This window comes from Corvus cornix, chromosome 4A, assembly GCF_000738735.6.
Source record: "Corvus cornix cornix isolate S_Up_H32 chromosome 4A, ASM73873v5, whole genome shotgun sequence".
Taxonomy (NCBI): domain Eukaryota; kingdom Metazoa; phylum Chordata; class Aves; order Passeriformes; family Corvidae; genus Corvus; species Corvus cornix.
In genome coordinates this window covers 908008-928983 of record NC_047058.1, presented here as the reverse complement: position 1 = coordinate 928983, position 20976 = coordinate 908008, and the positions used below count along the sequence as shown (strand labels likewise).

The following is a 20976-nucleotide window of genomic DNA, read 5'->3' as shown; positions in this document are numbered from 1 at the left end:
AAAAGGTGAGTGCTAATACACACATCTTGCCTAAGTTAGAAAATATACTTTTTAGAATTTCTTTAATGTCTTCCATGATTTTAAATAGCCAAAATATGTTACTTCCTGTTCTGGATTGTTTCATGTTGTTATTGTGAAACATTCGTGGCTGCTGTGTTTATTTCACCACGGATGTGTGTTCATTTCACTGAGGGGTAGAGCTTGGTAATGGATAAAAGATTTTGCAATCCTGTATTGGGTGGCTCAATATAAACCTTAATTATCCACCTGACTTGCAACAAAAACATTTTGCTGCATTAAAGATCTTGACGTTTGGGATGATATTGGGTGGTGATTACACACAGATTTGTTTGTATTATCCAGAGGGGAAGTTGGGAAAAAAACCCAAGGGAAGATGATACAGTGGATAATGCATAATATGAGCTGAAGTCCACAAACAGCCTAATTGAATGAAAGCACATTAAGTAAATAAGAGGAATACAGGATAAAGGTAACAGCATGGAAGTGTTCACCGGGACAGTGTGTCCCATTTAAGGCGTCCTGTTGGATGATCAGACGGTCACGGCTGTACGTTCGGCTCGCTAATACTTCTGTTCTGATTCAGCCCAGGGGTGACACTGGCCGACCTTTCCGCCGGGGGACCTGCCAGCGATGGGCGGCATCGAGGTGAACCCGAGCTGCTCTGGGACCCCGCAGGGTAGAACACACGGTGGCCCCGAGCGCAGCGGGAGCCGGGAGAGGGGCAAGAACACCTCCGGGACGGGGTCAGACCTCGGGAACCGTGAGATGAGATGAAGTATCATCAAAAAACACCTCCCCGCAGGTGAAGGGCGCCGGGCCGGCCGCACAAGCCCCGCTGCCCGGGGAGCCGGCGGTGCCGCCGGGCTGCCCGGGCGGGGGAAGCAGCGCCGAACCCCGCAGCACCGAGGCCGCCGAAGCTCGGCGCGCCGGGGCAGCCCCGACATGGCGGCGGGGGCGGGCGGCGGGCGGGGCGGTGACGCGGCGGCGGCGGCGGCCGGTCGGTCCCGGCAGCCCCAGCGCTGCCCGCAGTGACGGGCGGACAAAGGGGCGCCGCGCCAGCCCGCACCAGCGGCCCCGGGCGGGTGAGTCGGGGCGGGGGGCGACAGCGGGCACGGGGCGGGCGAGCGGAGCGACATCCGGGGCCTGGCCTGGCCTGTCCCGGTCCGCGCGGCCCCGGCCTCCCGCCCCTGCCCTCCGCAGGCCCTGCGGGAGCGCGGCGGGGCCGGGATGGGGAGCGGGGCGGCGGCCGCACTCTGAGGCCCCGACTTAGCGCCGCTTCCCCGCGGGGCCGGGGCTCGCTCCGAGCAGTGCGGGGTCGGCTGTGGGGCTGGGGGTCGCTCCGAGGGGCAGCGGTGCGGGGCCGGGGCTCGGGCCGGGCGGTGCGGCGGGGCCGGGCCGGCTGCGGGAGGCGCCGTTATCGCGCAGCTGCCTCAGCCCGTATCGCTGCTGCTCCTCGTTGGAGAACAAAGAGGATCAATTAAGAGTGTGCAATTACCGCCGTGCCCTGCCGGCAGTAGGCACGGCTCGGAACGCTTTTCCTCCCGTCGCTTTCCCAGGGAAGAGTGCTCCCCTCTGTTAATCTGAGGCGGTTTGGGGCCACGCAGCTCTAATGAGCACAGTACACGTTTAAATAATCGGCCAGTTTAGTGCATTAAACACAAACTGAAAGTGAGAAAATAGAGACTGAAGCACATGTGCCCTTGAATGTCTTCTCTACGATTCTTGTGAGCCTGTAGCAGAATGGATCAGAAGCAATGCACAGCTGTTACTTAATTTTTCAGTGCTTTTCATACCTCTTAGTTGCATTTGAATATTTCCTTTTATTAGTCACCTTTTCAGCATTGAAAAAAATAATGTGGTCCATTAGGACAATTTTGCTGTCAGTATCAGCATGATTTATGCGTGTGGTCACCCATGCTAGTAGTTAATGCTCTGAGACTATTTCATTTTACAGCATCCTGGAGACAGTTACTGATGACATTTCTCATCATCCTGTGAAGGGGTAAACAGTAGCAGTTTTGCAAAGTATCAGAGCAGTTCTGCCAGTTCAAAGAGGACCGTCCACCTACTGAAATACTTTGCAGAGTATGTACCTTCATAGATCAGCAAATTGAGGTGAGGTTAACCAGCTTGCTCAAGGTCATGGAGTGTCAGTGACAGAGTTAGCAATAATGGAATCCAGCCATCCTGGTTACTGGCTCTGTGCTCTCATTGGGTGACGCTCCCAAATAATTGCAGGTAGTTTAAACACTGGTTTGCATAAGTGCGAGTTGAGGCCTTCAAAACATTTTGGAGAAACAAAATGTTTGTGGAGTGCTTTAGATCCTGTGCTGCATTTGCATGTAGCTTAAAGTGATTGCTCAGCTTGGCATGGGAGGGAATTTTGAAGAAGACTTTGTAGTTTATTTTGTAAATATGCACTCAAAAGGCATCAATTTTACTGAGTATATAGTGTAGAAAGACTTGTGTAGATTTAAGGGGTAGATCATGAGATGTAACAAAAGTAGATTACACTGTAATTAGGCAACTTTTAAAACAGCACTGTGAAGACATGACTGTAAAGAGGTTTTCTTCTGAATGAAGTGTTTACCCGATGACATTCTGTAGTTATTTGCAGTTGTTATGAAGAAAAACAACCAACAAATGCACTGGGAAGCCATGGTGATGAGGTTGTTGGAAGTTAAAATGGGAACAAAAAAGTTCCTCAGTTGATTTATTTATTCAGCAGACACTTGTTAAGTAAAAACAAATCACAATTGATGTTATTTCTGACCCTGGAGAGAAGTTACGTTTCACTTCGTGTTTTTCTCTGTCAAGTTAAATTTATGAAGAAAGGGATTTCAAAGGAAACACTGGCAGAGCTGTGCTATTGTGACACCAGCAGCATATATTTAGTAACTTCAGGGAGGAAAGGTCCTTATTGTGCTGAAAAAATATCAGTGACAATTGTTTGTCAGGACTTCAAAGAGCACTGGGAAATGAGCTGGCATTGTTCAGGTATTACACGCTGGCCCTAGCGAGTGTTACCTCTGACAGATCCCTGCTCCCGCGGGAATTTTATTGGTGCTGCTGGGATCAGCCCATCTATGCAGTGCAAATCACAGGCCTGACACCACAGATCCTGGGTTGGGACAGATTTGCTTATGCTTACCTTTATGTGCTGCAAGTAATCGTGGTGACTATTGACCACAAAATTTAGTGGTTGTGTTGTAGTGGAGGTGCAGAAGAGTGGCAGCCAAGCTTCTGTTCATGTACTGTCTGGGGTACGTGACCTTATTCTCACCATTAGAGCTGCTGTGGGGTTAATCTGGGCAGAGTAGTTCTGGTGATACAAACTTTATCTGTAGAAGTGTTGGTGGTTTCTCATTGATGGGAAAGGTGGGCTATTATCAAGACTATCAACACTAAACCATCACATTTCCCTAGCGTATATGTGGTTTATCAATCAGTCTTTGGGAAAAGTGCTTTTGCTACTGTCACTTGGTGAGATGTCCCAGCAAGGTGACTTCTAAGCTAAAATTGTTGTCTCAAAAAGGATACTGGTTGCTTGCTTAGGAATCCAGAAATTTATCCCCTGAATGACACTGCTGTGTCAGTACATGTGTCTACTATAGGCCTGGGTTTGCCAGACATTACTTTTGCCAGTTTGGGCGGTAGCTCCTCATCCAGCCAAGTTAAATAGGAAAAGGAAGCAATAATGGGATATACTTTTTTAAGATTGGTGGCTTTCCACATGCAGGTTGTGGAATCCTGGGAGGTTTGCACACTGTTTTCCACAGATGTGTAACAAAAATGAGCCTGTTGGTAGGCGTAGTGATGCATACCTCCACTGATACTGAGAATTGTGGGGTTTTGGACACCGAACACTTGCCATGGACTGAGCTGAAGAAACTGGAGATGTGGTATGAAGCCAGGAATTGGAATGGAACATGTGCAGTGTTTCAAAAAAACCTAAAGCATCAAAATAATACTGATTATTATAAATAATACTTGAAAATTTTATTAAATATAGTCAGTTAAGTTGTGCAGCAGTAGCTCGCTGTTGGTTTTATGGTAGCTTAAAACATTTATTTTAAAAATCCCTTTTGTTAATGTCAAAGTTTGCCTGTATTTCTGTTACACGTGACGTGCACAGTGTAGATAGGTATGAGAACCAAAGATTCCAACATATTCTTACTGCATACTGCATTGAGCTAACTTTGGTAAAAGAAATTTAAATAAATAATTCTTAACCTTCTGCCTATGACAAGCATCAAAAGTTATTTTGTATTCCTACGAGCCAGCAGTTCTTCCACATTAGCTTTTCATATAGTCTTAATATGTTTGAATGGAACAATGAAACTCACTTTGCAATAGTACATGAAGTTGTTCAAGAAATAATACTTACACTTGCTGTACAAAGTCATTCCAGAGTTTGTTGATTCTTCTGAAACAAAAGGGATTCACCATAATTCCAAGAAGCACTCAGAACCCAAATTGCCACTTACAGAGCCATTTCTTTTTCTAGGCTCTTCTTAATAAGGTAACAGAACATCAGCTTGGAACGCTATCATTGGGGATTTGTTTTCGGAATATTATTAGTAGCATTTCAGTGAAGTGGAAACAAGCCTGTACTCTGAAAAGAAACTGGATCATGGGGAAAGACATTCCAGTGAGACCCATGAATTTAGATTCTACAGGGATAATTTGCTATTTTAATAACTAAATAAATAAATTTAAAAGCTTCGTATGTGAATAAGTATCAGAACCTGTAAATCTGATGGTATGACAGATATACTTTAGTAAACACGTGAATGTGTGTCATGTTTCAAGTATGGAATACGTATCTGGTGCTTGGAAATGTGATCATCATGATGTTTAGAATGCAGAAACAAGCATTTGTTTTTGATTGTTCATAATGTTTGGGCTATTTGCTGCTAGAAATTTCAGAAACTAAATTCTTTAAGGTGCAACTAAACCAGTGTATTGGGCTGGAGAATAGGTGAAATGTACCTTGTTTTAAAAAGCTTTATGGGAAGTGGAAATGACATCTAATGAGTCAGCAGGAACTTTTTGTTCTTTTAATGTTAGACCTCAAAGGATGCCTTCAGTTTGATAATTAACCTATAGAAGCTGCAGTGAAATATGAAGTTTTTGGGGGAGGAGAAGACTTTGTTCTCTCTGTCATGTGTAAAGTCAATGGTATGTGTGCTGAGGAGTCTGGCCTTAATTCTATTTTATGAATTATATTTGGGATTGTTTCTTGGTTGGGTCATGGGTTCTGGTTTAATTCTGGAATGTCACTCAAAATAGAACTGTGGGGGGGATCATACTTTGGTTAGAGGCAGTGGTGATAGAAAACCTGTAGTCTCTTCATAAAATAGTAAATCCCAAATCTGTTTGGTGTTACTCATCCCAGTCATTTTTCCATTCATTGCCTGTAACTATGCAGCTGGAACAGGGAGTTTAGTTTGAACAAGACATAGAGGTGCTCCCCATTCCTTTGTTCTGAATCCCTGGGATTTGACGTACCTGGGTGCCTAGTTGAGGAGATTCGTAACTTGTTATACCTCCTCCGGGGAGGTCATCCCTACGGAAAGGTTCCTGCCTAAACAGTGACTCCTGCTGCCTCAGTGTCATTGTGTTTCCTCATTTCTGCCCTAGTGTTTCTCAGGTGTTGGTGTCCTGAGGCAAGGATGGGATTTCTTTTTGCTGTCATTTGGTTTGTGTTGCAGAGACCCAGCATAAGCAGCCCTAGTCATGGACTGGGCCCCCAAATGCTGCCACGATACACTGGAGAGGTGCTTATCCATTCATTTACAACAGTTTGTTAAATAGATGGAAACCCAGTGCAAATATTTTTTCTTTCTCAGTATTTTTGAAGGAACATGAGTAGAGGTAGATTCATAATCAAGCATCACATTTTATATTTTTACACCTTTGTTAACTGCCTCAGTTTAGTACAGACTTATGGAAATAATCTTCTTGCCTTTTCTCTTTTTTTCCCATTTTTTCCTTTAGAATTGCCAAAATGCTTTGGAATTCTTAAACGATTCAAAAACTGAAGTCTCTGAGGATACAAAATCATAAGAACACAAGAAGCAGCAAGGAGGATTCAGTGCCAATGCAGCAACAAAAAAGACAGCCAGAGTTAGTGGAAGGAAATCTTCCTGTTTTTGTTTTTCCTACAGAACTTATATTTTATGCAGATGACCAGTCAACACACAAGCAGGTGTTGACTCTATATAACCCCTATGAGTTTGCCTTAAAATTCAAAGGTGGGTTTCTTAGGTTAAGTTCTATTTAAGGGCTAGTTGGTGATCTCCAATTATAATTCATGTAACAAATCGTATCTGTGACAAAAACAAAGTCGTGTCTCTACATGTATCTGTTAATGAAGCTGGTGATGTATTAATTAATTATTTGTTACCACTCCTGTCCTTTTCCTTGCAGTTCTTTGTACTACTCCAAATAAATATGCGGTGGTGGATGCTACTGGTGCAGTGAAGCCTCAGTGCTGTGTTGATATGTAAGTAGAAGTTGGTTGGGTTTTTTCCTAATATACAACATTTTATTATCTTAATTTCTTTCTTTATTTAAGAGGTTGTAAACGACAGCATGCATGTTGTAAAATACAAGTTGGATAAAGATATGTTTTCATAATCTCATGTATACTTGTGGCTCTGATTTTTGCTATTCTTTCCCTCTAGAGCAGAGGTATTACGATACTGGAGATACGTCCTTCTTTAATTTTGTCTTTGAGTATAAAATGCCAGTAAATGCATCTTGTAAGGTAGTTTGTAAACCAGGAATGAGAGTAATATGAGACTCCTCAGAGCACCTTTTTGTTAGAAATAACAAGAAAAGCAAAACCCCCAGGGCTGGGATTTGTTTGTGAGAAATACTTGTTTGCAGATTGGCAAAATGGAAATGTATGCAGTTCTACTGAGCACATGTTCCTGGGCCATGTTAATAAAGGTAGTTTTGCCTACCTTTCACCCTGACCACCCCTCTGATTCTCAGATCTCTGTGTCTTCCCCTTGTCTCTCCTGTCAGGTGTCAACCCAGTAACTCAGAACAGAAGGAGGCTGCTTAAGTGACCACAGTAATGTACAGGGTCTGTAGGCTGCTGAAAGCTGAAGAAGAGTAGGTGTATAAGCTAAAATAGACCAACTCTCTTTATGTTCTATTTGCCACATTATTTCTGTGCTGATGTACAGATACAGCTGAAGAAAGTCTGAAGTACCTATAAGAGCAGACTGAACTTTTTGAATAGACATTTTTCAAACTGTAAAACACTACCTGGAATCTCTGGCTAACAAATGGCCATATACAGAAACCTTTCGTCTGATAAATAATAAGTGTGCTTGGGGAATGGCTCTTTATTCCTGTAGACTGCTTTCTTTAGGTGCAATTTGAAAAATTCCAAGGACTCACCAAATAGAAAGGAAGTTTAAAACATGGAACTAGAAAAAAAAACTAATTTAAAACATGGAACTAGTTTCTATGAAAGTTTCAGTGAGCAGGGGCAACAATGCTAAAAATGGAACGAAACAGCTCAGAATATACCAGTGTATCAGTGAGCTATTCCAGTCTTCAGCAGACATTTACACAAGCTTGATTCATTTGGTTAAACAAATGGGTTTTATTAAATAAAGGAAAATAAGACATACACATGTTCCAAGGGGATTTTTCTGTGCAGCAAAACCCCCCATCCCTTTCCAGTGGTTGCTGATTAAGGACACTGTTTACTGCTAGGATATGAGCAGTACTATGCAAGTGTGGCCAGTTGCCAGATAAACAGATATTCTACAGAGCTTCCAATTATGCAATGATCTCTAAAAAGAAACAGGAGAATGTATCTGTTTATCAGGGTCTGCAGAAAATATCTCCTTGCTTGGCAGCAGATACATGTTCTCCTAGCACAGTGTTATGTAAAGATTCTGTTTAGGTTGGTAGTTAGTACCATGGTACTAGGAGTAGGAACACCAGTTTAAAAGGAAGTGTTAAAGGAAGAAATTTGAGCTGATCTGCTGTGCTGATATGCTGAGAGCTGTATGAATTAAGGTTGTGGGGGGAAAAGGCTTTTTGTTTTAGTGAAGGCAGCTGCCCAGTCAACACTCTACTTGCTGAAAGCCTGTCATAGGCACACTCCTTTGCCTCTGAAGTGACGTAAAACATCACTGCAGCCCTCTTGCTGAGGGGATGACTTGGTCTCTGTTTCTGTGTTGAATAGTCTATTCAAACTAGATACCAGTTGCAAGCACTGGCTACGTGCTAATGCTTGTAGATATCTTGATGTGATATAGTTCCTTTAAATGAAGACTGAAAAACAAAAATCCATTTCTTGCAGCATTTTGATGTATATATTATCACAAAGGTCAGTTTCTTGAAGCAATTTTAAGACTACTATCCTGTGTTACTAAGGGTACAGTCATTTTTTTCCCCCCCTGAGATGGCAACCTTCTTATTTGTACGTATGTTTTTCAGATTAGCTGCTGTTATCTTAGAAACTCAAAGTAACCTTTCACGAAAAAACATTTGGAAAAATAGTTGAAATCCTTATTTACCGTAAGAGCTGATACACTTCAAAACCTAAGTGTTGTAGCTTTTCAATGCTAGATACGTATTCTCATGATGAATCATGAATGCAGAGTGGAGGCAATTGAGCACAGCACTGCTCAGAGATCTTGTTTTGTTGTTGATCAGTACTATTTTAAAGCTGTGCTTTCTATAGGTTCCAAACATGCTCTCAATGGTGGGTTTCTGATTTTGAAAATCCCTGTCTGACTCTTGTCCATAGAGTGAATGAATTTTGCTTCTGAGGAAGAATTTTAAAGCTTTAAGCCTGGTTTCCTCAAGAAGCTGGACTTTTTCTTGCCAAACACCTGTCCAACTCCTTTCCCTGTTCACTCTAGTCCCCTCATACCTTTTAAAATCACTGGCCAGCATCAAACAACTTTGATACAGGAGGAAGAGGCATCTTTCAGATAATTGTTGCTTCATCAGTTGGCAGCTTGGCCTCAGACTGAGGCAAAGATGGGCTTGAGAGGAGATGGGGGAGAGAGGAGGTAAGATCAAATCTTCAAGAACATTGAGTGATGGAGGAGGTAATGGAGGTCTGGATTATTCCAGTTTATCTGGAGGAGGAGGACAGAGGGCAAACTTTGTGATATAGGATATAATTCCACAACGGACATGCTTCTTAGTAGTTCATCTGTTTGAAAATGTTGTTTTTCTCTGCAGTGTGATTCGTCACAGAGATGTTCGGGCTTCTTACTATGGTGTCATAGATAAATTCCGTCTCCAAGTGTCTGAGCAGAGCCAGAGGAAAGCATTAGGGAAAAAGGAGATTATTGCTACTCTGCTTCCATCTGCAAAGGAACAGCAACAGCAAAAGGAAGAGGAGGAAAAACGAATAAAAGAACACCTGACTGAAAGTGTCTTTTTTGAGCAGACTTTATGTCAACCAGGTAGCTGAAATCTTTTACCCCTCCTGTGTTCTGAATCAGTTTTGAATAGCTCTAGTGACTAGAAAGACTAGACTTAAAATATTTTTAAAATATAAACAGAAATAAGTTTTAAAATAATTCTTTTTATGTACCTGTAAGACTGCTGTCTTTATCACTTGAAGATGACAGTACACAAGAACCCAAACTGTGGCTATGCTGTTTATGCTGTCTTGATCAATCAAGAAAGACCTTTTGCTGCCCTGTATTTGCATGTCATACGTTGGAGAGTGCATCCACTGTTCCTCTGGACCAGGAGTTCTCACACAGACAATGGGAATTTATCTGTGAAAGGATGGTAGTTGTTCTTTCCCTTGAGCTCTTTAAAAGCATATGCCCCTTCTGAGTTTGTTCCAAACCCTTAATCCCCCATTTCCTGATGAGCAGGAAATATTGCCAGAACATCTTCTAAAGTGCTCCTTGTTCTCCGCCCATTCCTTTGTCTGTCCCACAAGAACAGAAAAGCACAGTTGGTGGCTGAAAACTGCGTGTTTCATACGTGAGGAAGTGAATCAAGAGTCTTGAAAACCTGGGCCAGACAGTTAAATTGAAGGGGTAGGATAAAAAGTGTCAAGTTGTACCTGAAATGAATCTAAACTGATTCTTGATCGTCTACATTCTTGTTACTTTTACTGATTTATACTGAAATGTTCTTGTCACTGTTATATTTTGCAGGACAACAAAAATCAATTCCAGAAAACAGATGAAGCTCCTTGAGAGTGTTCATGTTGTTAAAATGAATCTGTTTCACTATTTATACTGAGTTTGTTGGCTGGTGAAACACTTCTTATTAAAAGAAACCTCATAACAGATATTAGTAGGATACACAGTTAAAGCAAACCTACAAAGGTCTCCGGGCTCACAGAACAAAATGTTCCTGTGATAGTTGTTCCAGGAAAGAGGTTTGAGCCATTCTGAACAATCTGATACTGGTCTTAATCCAAATGCTATTTCTCTGCTTAAAAACCTTGTTGACTACATTATATCGCTTACTTACAGAAAAGCAGTAAACAAAGAAACTGCAGTATTTGCGTGTAACCTACAACCTGGAAATAAGAGATTTTTGGAATTAAAATAGAGCACATATTGCTAGTCACTCAGGATAGGAGAAGTTGATAAAAACATTGGCTATTTTCCAATGGGCCTTAAGGATTTGGTTAGAGGTATTCAGCTAACATGTAAACAGCTCTTTTCAAAGATGACACAGTAGACCTTTGAGTAGGTTCCAGCTGTTAAAGTGCAGGGCAATAAAGACTATGAGGAAGTCTTTATTGTCTATGGGTTGCATTTCCTTATTCTGGTAATCCTGAACTGTCAGAGTGGCTCACTCTCAAAGTTTTTAGAGTAAGATTTAAATTTTACTAATTTGTGGCATCTAAACAGACTCTGGCTCAGGTGTAGCCCTTGAATCCTGTAAAGAATGAAGGGGAGCTCATCTGGCCCAAGAACCTGTGCTTCTGCTGCAGGCGGGTTTTACTCAGGAGGTGTGAGCAGTTACCTGCCTGTGCAGGTCTTTTGGGTGCTCTTAACTGATTGATTACTGATCACTGAAGGAACATATCAAGGAATGGAATCAGGATGCACAGGGAAACCTCAAGCATTGCTGAGACATCCAGATGTCCTGAGTGTGTATATATAGCAACTGGGCCTGGCAGGCTCTGTTCCTCCAGAAGGGAGGGGTTTGGGAAGTCATGTGAAAACAAGTTCCAGCATCAGAACAGGGAGCAGCCTCCTCCACCACAGAATGCAGAAGGTTTAGAAGGGTGGGTTTAAGAGTTGTCTTCCACCCCCTGCAAACTCCAGAGCAAAAAGGAAGATCTGAGGATATTTCAGCTCCCATGTACTGCAGACATTCTTGCAGAATATTTAATGTTTATATTATTCAGATATTCCTTACAGGTGGTGCTGTCTTGCTTTTTCAGAAAACAGAACTGCCTCGTCGGGACCGAGTTTACTCACAGTCTTCCTTGGAGTAGTGTGTGTCGCAGCACTAATGCTACCTACATTGGGGGAAATGGAATCCCTGGTGCCTCTCTACCTCCACTTAAGTGTGAATCAGAAGTTAGTAGCTGCTTATGTTTTAGGTAAGCACTTTGGATTTTATAAACATTTTCCTGCAACATCTATGAGTTTGGAAAACTTTGCCTGTCTTTGCCAGTGGCCTCAGGAAACTGGATGGAGACAAAACACCACATTACATTTTGTTTTGCATCTTGGCTTAGATCTTAATTTGCAGCCGTGGTGATAGCAGGGTAAATTAGTTATTGTGTTTTAGACCAGATTTGAGTTGATACCTATTGCACACAGGCCCCTACATGCTAATTTCAGCTTTATTTGATGATGGGCCAACAACAGTCATCTGCCAACAAACCTGAATAGAATGTGCTGTTTCTTACTCTTGCATTGCAATAGTTACTCTATTGCAGAATGTAGAATGTGTTACTGTGTTTCTCCCTCCAGCCCCCATGAGCTGTTTTTTAAGGCTTCATTCTCAGTACCTGTTTAATAAGCACCTGATACATGTAGCAGTAAGTTGTTGTAAACCCTGAGACCACTACCATCCACAGTTCTTCCTGATTTGTAACTTGCTCCCGCATTAGCCAGCATAGATGAGTTGCACATTTCATTTGTTATGACTGTTTCTCTATAACTATTTCAGATTTGAAGAACAGTCACACTAAACTCAATTCTCCTGTCCCACTACCTGGCAGAAATGAGGATTTAAAGGAAAAGAGCTAGGCAGCTTCAAACTGATAGCTAGAGGTGAGGTAGTCGTGGGGAAAAGTGCAAGTTCTTGTTGGTTCATGCATACTGCTGACTCACAAAGGTCCATCTGCTGAAGTGGCTTGAAATCTCACTTGTGGCTCTTTGCCCAAACTGATGCTGATGGATTCTCAGATCGGACCTTGCAGTAATTCTCACTTTGTTTTTATCTCTGCTTTTGAAATTGACTCCAAGTTCTGCTTGTGCCAGCTACAGTTTTAAGCCCTTTGACTTTATACATTTGCAGCAACTGAACCTGTTTCTTGATTGCCTATGAAGTTTTGACAGGTTTTGACTTCTTTGCTGGCAGCATTTTTAGTGTTCATGGACAGATTCTTTTGTGTGCAACTCTTGCTCATGTAGAAAGTCAATTGCTTTTGAGAAGTTGAAACCACTTTCTTCCACAAGGAAGTACAACTGGATTGTGGAGCAAATCCAATTGGCAAGGGTTGTTATATCACACTGACAGGACTATATGATATTTGAGAAGTATTTGATTAACAGAAATGAGTTAAACCCTTTATTGTCTGGAAGTCCCTGTACAAGTGGTACAGGCTGTTCTCCAGAAGCCTCTGCTCTTCGTCTGTGATGATGGAATTGATCCAAGCTAAGGATCCAGCAGCTGTGGGAGCACTGGTTGTCTGAACCAATACAGACCTAAATAAATAGCTGAGCTGTAGTTCCTTGTTAAGGGATAAATTGCTGATCTAATGGAAGGCAATGTTGCAGCTCTGTTCTGTCATGCTTCTGCCTTCACCATCTTCATAAAGTAGCCAAGTTCCATCAGTATGGAGTGGCAGGAGATAAAATAGTCTCAGAAATGTCTTTATCCATGGTGAGATCTGTAGGCTTTAGCCAAGCTCTCTGAACTGAAAGGCTGTTACAGTGACATCATCTGAGCCTGCAAGAAAGTGAGATAGCCCAAGAACTGATAAATTGTTATTTTGATGTTACATAAGGCTGGAATTCAGGGACCCCTTATGTTCTTCCCTTACCTTGTGCAATATAACCCATGGCTAAGAACTGCAGATTTGGGGTTTTTTTCCTGTATCAGCACATAATTAAAATTAACTTTGCAGTGTGTCATGAGTAAGTTTATTAGCCCCTATTTCCTGTTTTCATCTGGTTTTAATTGTTTTTAACCTCTATCAGAGCAGTTCTTTTTTTCTTCCCTCTTTAAAGGTCACAACAAAGAGTCTGTTGAAAGCTCCCTCTGTAGACTGACAAGGAAGCTTAACATCTTTGTGTAAAACTGGTCTTTGATCAGTTACTATGCACAGAGCTGAAAAAAGCCTTGGAGCCTTCAACTAATCTGCCTTACTGATGATTCAGCATTCGAATGACACTGCCCATAACTGGCCCCCAAGAAAAATGGGGTTTAGGTGCTAGTGTTACACTTACCCAAGTCAAAAGTTCAGTGTTAAGATTTTCCAGTAAAGAGATCAGTAATTGTTTGGAGTATTTATATCTTCATTGACATTCAGTTATTACATGCACCACACTTCAGCGTTGATTTTTTGACTACATCAAAATTTGGAGCCATACTTCTAATATTTAAGTGTATATATAGATGCTTTCTGCATGTATTTATGCACTTTTACTATATTTTCTGGCCTGTGGCAGAGTAAACTCTTTATTTTAAATGTTTTATTTTGCATGAAATCAAAGTGCTTAGTTCTTAATTCTTGTCTTTCAGGTCTCATCACCATGGTTATTTTGAGAACATGAGCAATGAGTTCATAGGATGTCTAACACCTTACTGTATATTCACATAATGAATGTGGACTGCCTTTTACTCCCATTTGGCTCATTAAGATGCTAGCAAAACTGTTCAGTGATTTAAGATACCTTCAGAAGTGTAATATATTTTAACTGTGTATAATAAATGAAAGACTCAAAGCACTTTGCGGTGCTTCTGTAACAGACAGCTATGAAATGTTCAGTGATACCTGTGAAAATAATTTGAAAAAACTTTTATATCTATGCCTACTGTAAAAAATCCTTATTAAAACAACATTTGTTATTTTTAGTCTATGTTCACATCAGTGCGTGATCACTATAAAAGCAAACTGTCTTCTGTAAAAACGCTCATTTGGTTTGTGGTTGTACCTGCCAAGGCTGGCACATAACACTTCTGTATATACATACCAGAGAGGTGAGAGTCGTGACTGATCATTGAAGAAAATGAAAAATTCCATCAGTGAAACTATGAAATAAACCATGAATTTTAGGTGAAGAAGTAATTCTCAAATTTCTTACTTCATCATTACCAATATACCAAGTGCTCATTTTCTTACTTGGGGAAATAATTTTTTGCAACGGCCATTTTGTACCACAATTGTAGACAATAAATCAAATTCTGTAATCAGACCCCTTCATTTCTTAGGGATGCATGGAAATGGCATTAACACAAGCTCATACAAATACAAAATTCACCTTTTTTTCTATTTTAGAGACCAAACTAAGTGTAATAGCAAAGGCATTTCTCTACATCCCTCCCCCCACAGCTACCACAGGGACTTCTTTTCTATCAGAAACTTCTGCTTAAATGCCAGTTTCATATTTGAGGTGAACATTAATCTTGTTTCATCCAACAAGCATTTCCCTTCATTTAACATTTCATTGTCAAGATGTTAATTCTAAAAGGGGCAGCTATTATGGTGTTGGGTTCATACAGACAAATCTTTGTAAGAAGTCTATAGAGTATGCTCTGATATGAATAAAAAAGTTTGGAAATCAGACCTTCTTTCCCCCTGCATGTTACGGGTCACTTTTCTGCTTAATCATGGAAATACAAAAAAACTGTGCAAAAAACAGTTTCTTAAAAAAAAAAAAAAGAGAGAAAGAGAAGTTGAAAAAAGTTGTTAACCACTACAATTTTTCTTATATAATGCTACTTCAGTTTGATTCTTGGAAGAACAAGGATTGTGTCATCTATCAGCATCAGATGATAAAGTCAAACATTAACAGTCATTAAGAAAAAAAACAAAAAAGGTTCCCAGCTGGTTTAGAAGGCCGTGTGCCAGAGCATGCTGCAGGCACAGCACTTCCCTCCAACACTGAGCTTGTGGCTGGGTCAGCGTTTTCCTGCCACTGCAGGACTCTGTTCCTGTAGCTTTACAGTTCTGTGAAGTACCTACACTGAATTCTGATTTTCACGAGGTGGTTTAACCTGCTGCTGCATGGGGAAAGGTGAGGGAATGGAACAGAAGTTGGGGAGATAAAAGCACCATGTCGTACCTTATCTTAGCACCCAACAGCCTGGCTAAACATTTTGGTGTGCCCAAGCTGATTAAAAAAGCCCAACACGAACCCTTTTTTCCCCCTATATCCTGGTGTTCCAGTCATGGACCGGGATCATGTTTTCCTGGACAGTTGCAGAAGTACAGAAGTGACAATCTCACCTGTAGGAATTCAGAGTCACTGTAACCAGGTCTGACACTTGGAACTGCCTCAGTCCTGCAGGACAGCACATGTGTGGAGAAGGCAGATCCCAGGACACAGATGCCAGCAGTCATTTTCAAGGAATCTGAAGAGAAATGATTGGTTTAAAAAAACACCTTGACCAAAGAAATCAGGAACAAAAATTTACCGTCAACCAAAAAGACTAAAAACAGTGGACCACTTCTTTGTCAAGGCAAGCGAGGAGCAATACACAGAAAAAGATTAAATGCACAGAATAACTCAGCAGATGCAGATAAAACTGGTACTTGGGTGAAATAAGGATGACAAGTGTGAATTCTGACTGCTTTCTCCTTCAGGGAGATTGCAGCACACTGCAGAATCACAGGTTTATCCCAGTTGGGAAAACAAGACCTGAGGACAGTTTCAGTTCAGCAGTGAGGGAGAATGTATCAAATTATGTTACAGCATAGTCATAGCAGGGCATCAGTAAAATTTTACCAGGTGGATACACAAGATTTGTGAGGTATTTCCTGATTTTATATATATTTATGTGCATGCACATACCTCTAGTACTTACATACTAGAGTTGCAGGAAACACTGGATGCCTTTGGAAATAAGACCCGAGACAGTGAATATACCTCTTAGAAACACCAGGAAAAACAGTTAAGTGTGTACGTCATTTCCCGTTCCTGACTCCTAACACAAACAAACAGTCATTTCCTTGCAATGGGCAAATATTTTCAGCAGACAGTTGGGAGGGCTTTGAGATCATCCAGTAGAAACAATCCTGGTGTTTACCCAGCACTTGCTATGGCACCGATAGCTCAGACGAGCTGTGCTGGCAGCAGGAAGTGGGAATGCTGCCGAGATCACTTTGGGGAGCGTCACTCCCTGTCGCTGTAGGCTTGGTACATGATCTTCTCTAGGTGTTTGCACTTGTCTGGATCAGAAAATCCTGAGATGATCGTGTTTCTCTAGAGGAGTGAATCACAGTGTGCTTGAAACTTCAGTAGACCCAGGGCACCGTTCCAGAGCTCCAGGGACAGACAGGGCTCTCAGGGAATCAGTTAATTGCACCAGGGATCACAGCTGATGATGGAGCCCCAGAGAGCAGGTCTGGCACCCTCACACAGCCACCACCTGGAAACAAATCAGTCTCTGCAAAGGGAAAAGCTGAGTTGCTGCTGCTGACATGTCTCAAGACATGCCCCAGGAAGACAGTGGAGCGTTGCTGCGAGATGGGAAGAGTCACTGCTCTTGAAACAGCTCCACAGGGATATTTGCAGCAGCTCCAAGAGAAGCGCATGCACAGAACTGTGCCTTCAACAAAAAAAGCAGAGAAATCCTGAAATCAGCTAATTAAGAGCTGTCAAATCCCATCATAAGTTATTTCATCTTTCCTCCTATGTACAAGTATCTGATAACCAACAAGCCTAAACTGGAAAGAGGCTGCCAAATAGGTTTGGCAATAAATCATTGTATTTTAGTCCTCATTTGTCAATGTACATTTAAGATACCTCACTTTCCTTGTAACAGCTTCCCTTATAAATGCAAAGTTCCATTGCCCCTTTCCTTTGTCAGGAGTGTGAATCTCACACTTCAGACTTACACTCAGGGCAACATCAAATTTAAGGATCAGGTCTTAAAAAAAACCCTTGTACAGGAGGCCTTAAAAACCCCCAAAACCTTGAATCATTTTCTCTGCCAGGTGGGCATTTGAGTTGTTGAGTCGGAGCAGCTCAGGTGCTTTGCCCTCTGGCCTTGCATAAGCCCCTCTGGGCAGAGAAAAGAAGGGAACACACTGCCCTACAAAGCATGCAGGCCTGAGCAATCCTGGTATTGACCCTCCTGCCAGCTGTGTGCAGAGAGAGGGGCCAAGTGGCCGTGGAAAACAGGTTCCCTCCTGTGTCCCTGGGAAACAGGGCACTCACCTGCTCACTGCAGTGTAGGGAAGGCACCATCTCCCACTAGAAGTGGAGGAGAAAGAGCCAAAGTTAATAGTGCTGGAGTCCCTTTCCTGCAGGCATAACGTGCTGCCTGAGGAAATTAAATTAAGACGGAAACCACTGAAGGAGAGTGAAGTTCACTGCTGCCAGCAGCCCATCACTCACTTGTTACTGCCCCACAGGAGCTTGTGAGGATTGGGAAACCATCGCCACACAGTCAGCAAGAGCCATTTACAGATAACGACCTCAGTGAAAGGAGTCTGGAGAACAAGTGCATCCTCCAAAAAGGAGAGTTGGAGGAATGAACACAGGCAGGCAACACTTGCAGTGTCTCAACTAAAGCCGAGTAATGGCATACTCTCACTTTTGGGTGTATTTTTGTCTTCTGTAGAAGCTCTCCTCTGAACGCTAATGAGCTGTTTACTTTGGATAATGAGCTGTAGTTAATGCACATCAGCTCTTGGAAATCTGCAAAGCTGTATGACCATGCTGACAATATAATCTGGAATTACATGCAGGCAAAGCGACCATGCTGGTCTTCAAAACAGCAGAGACTGCAAAGAAATAATTTAAGCAAGAGCACAACCACGATTACAGCTATGGGTGTCTCCTCATTGTGAGGAAAAAGGCTAAGTAACAGGTGCCCTGTAATGGAACTTAAATGCATGTTTCCAGTTAAAAAAAAAACCCTAGCAATAAAATTTTCAATAGCAAAATATGATTTACAGTAAAAATATGAGAGTGTTCTTCTCCAGAAAACTGCACACTCAGTGGCTCGAGGTATGAACATCAAGGCATTAGATGAGCATTTGCTTTGACAGACATAAACAAACAAGCAAAAAAAAAGAGAAACAAAACTGCAGTAGGGCTCTGGAAACCCACGTTCTGTCAACATCACCAAACCCATTAGCGCCTTTCCCTCAAGAATCTGCCAGGAATCTCCACAATCCAAACTGACTGCTGAAGTGAATGCACTTAAAATGAAAGGATGTTGGTGTATTTTTAGCAGCAAGCTTCTTGCAGTGATTTCAGTGCCAGCTTTATTTAAACTGGCTTGAAAGAAAACACAGTACCCGATTTCTGTGCCACAAACCCCAACATGTGCTATGCACATCATGGATTTGATTTTTCTCCACACAAGGACAAAAAGTAACCAGGAGAACCACATTTCCAAAGATTAGTCCATGCAGCAAAACCTGCTTCCTCTTGAGCAGCTCTTCCTAGCTGGGTTGACATCCAGCAAAATTCTAAATATTTGCAAACAATTATTTGTCATTGAAGAAAATCTTAAAATAGCAAGCATTTTCTAAGGCTCTGATGAAACAAATAATAAGAAACCAAACTAACAGAAGAATTTTGAATTTGATAAATGCCAGATTTGTCTGAGGAATCTTTGTGACATTGGGGATGTCCCACCAGTTCCTTGAGAGACACAGGGGAGCCAGCACGAAGGCATGTTGAGGCTGTGTTTGGTTTTGGTTTAAATGCACCCGACTCCTCCCCCCTTCTGAAATTTCTGCTCCCAAGCCAGCTACTGAAAGTCAAACAAGGTTATTCTCTTTCAGTGGTTTATTTTTTTCCTCTCTTGTGCTTCTACCACAAAGCCCCAGTGGTGGAAGCAGTCTCAGCATGTGTGTGGGGTCTGGGTCTTTGGGATGCAGGGTGTTTGCCTCGAGTGCTCCGTGCCAGAGGAAAGGCATCTCCTGAGCAAGGCCTGGCCTGACTGGCAACTGCTCTCAAGTTTATCAAACAAGGATGCTGCCACCAGATATGCAGATATGGCAAGGCTCCGCTAGTACGGGTAAAACAATCACCCCAAGAAAATGAACCTGAGGTGACAATTTTTGCACCCAGTTATTGAAAAGGATTCTTGTCAAGCACTCCTCTCTGTATCAGTAAGGTTTCAATTACTGTACTGTAGCTGTAAACATTCAGTAGCATTTACAAATATTTTAACTTGTTGCTTCCATGAGAAAAGGGATCAACTTAAACTCCATCTGCCTGTTGGTGATGAGAAAGGTTGCTTAAAACAGGATAGGAAGAGCTCACACAGTTTAATTATGACTCCTGAAGCTCTCTATTTTAAGTAAATGAGTTATGACTCCAACATATGCAAGAATACAACAGCATAAAGTGAACATTTCTAAAATGACGACTGTTAAGGGAGGCACAAGCTGTTCTCAAGCTCATGGAGTGCTGGAGGTCCCTCCAGTCGCTTTATTGGCAAATCATTGCACAATAGCAGGGCTGGACTCACAAACACAGGACTGATACTGGAACCACAGCACACATCTATAAATGGAAATATCTCAGTCTCACCAGACTTTGGAGACTTGTTTTATTTCTACGGGTTGGTGATCATTTACTCTCAAGTTTTATGGAAAAAGGTGAAAAGAAAGAATTTCAGATTAAGTTCTTACCCTGATCTCAGGAGGACCTTGGGCAGCTGCTCAGCTGAGCATTCAGGTCACCTGCCTCACTGGCAACACACAGAAGACCATGCAAGTCAATCTAGCTGAGGCACAGGCTCATTTTTCCTGGCATTTGTACTTCTCTTCCAGAGGGAAGTATCTATCTTCTATTTAGTATCTCTGCTAAATGCAGCAACCAGTGAAGGGCTCATTCCAAAAATACAGCCTCCTGAGCACTGGCACGGTTACTGACGTTCCCTCAGCAACTGTGTCATTCTGGAGAAGGTGGAAGGAAGAAAAACACCCATCAGTTGTCAAGGAAGACACAATGGCCCAAGATCTGATTTAACTGCCAACAAATCCTGCAAAATAATTTTCAACCAGCCCAAGCAAGTGCCAAACACAAGTGTGACTTTTGGAAGGTGCCATTTGTGGCAGAATCCCAGAGAGAAGCAGAGGCAATATTAAAAGCATGAGTTACTAGACAAGTACAGGGTTGATTATGTGCATTGTATAACATCCTTGCATCCAGATACATGTTCTGGAGCATAACTTGGTTCCAAAATTTTTCATTTTAGTGGAAAAAAACCCTATATGTGTCTCTGGACTCCAGGGTGTGAAGCTGAAGCTTCCTGGTGACGTGGAGATAAAACAGTGAGATGCTTTTCCACAATTTCAAAGCAATTTCTGTTTTGCAAAAGCAGGGGAAGGAACAGATACAGATAAATAACTATTTCACTCTCCTCCAACAGCATTAATTGGCCCAGAGAGGTTGTGGACTCCCCATCCCTGGAACTGTTCAAGGCTGGGTTGGATGGGGCTTGGAGCAACCTGGTCTGCCAGAAGGTGTCCCTGCCCATGGCAGGGGTGGAATGAGATGGTTTTTAAGGTCCCTTTCAACCCAACCCATTCCATAATTCTGCAATTAACTGCCCTATTAA

At 42.1% G+C, this 20976-nt stretch overlaps 1 protein-coding gene across 2 annotated transcripts; it reads left to right on the top strand.

Moving 5' to 3' along the window:
- The first annotated feature begins 1005 nt into the window (after positions 1 to 1005).
- Positions 1006 to 15011, top strand: MOSPD1 (motile sperm domain containing 1). 2 transcript variants are annotated; one of them, XM_039572314.1, is made up of 7 exons: positions 1033 to 1103; positions 5092 to 5202; positions 6022 to 6278; positions 6454 to 6529; positions 9247 to 9473; positions 11432 to 11593; positions 13969 to 15011. In XM_039572314.1, exons 3-7 carry the CDS (start codon positions 6125 to 6127, stop codon positions 13998 to 14000), a joined length of 651 nt encoding a protein of 216 aa, XP_039428248.1. In that variant the 5' UTR covers positions 1033 to 1103; positions 5092 to 5202; positions 6022 to 6124; the 3' UTR covers positions 14001 to 15011. The 2 variants fall into 2 exon arrangements, with proteins under 2 accessions (XP_039428247.1, XP_039428248.1); XM_039572313.1 differs by lacking the exon at positions 5092 to 5202 and having other exon boundaries at positions 1006 to 1103.
- The last annotated feature ends 5965 nt before the right edge of the window (positions 15012 to 20976 follow it).

What these genes read in the sequence shown, in the direction of transcription:
- MOSPD1 (XM_039572313.1), top strand. Translation starts at nt 6,125, where the DNA reads ATGCAGCAACAAAAAAGACAGCCAGAGTTAGTGGAAGGAAATCTTCCT. An exon ending in CCTCAGTGCTGTGTTGATAT is followed by an intron (nt 6,530 to 9,246) that starts GTAAGTAGAAGT and finishes TTTTCTCTGCAG; the next exon opens with TGTGATTCGTCACAGAGATG. An exon ending in GCAGACTTTATGTCAACCAG is followed by an intron (nt 9,474 to 11,431) that starts GTAGCTGAAATC and finishes TTGCTTTTTCAG; the next exon opens with AAAACAGAACTGCCTCGTCG.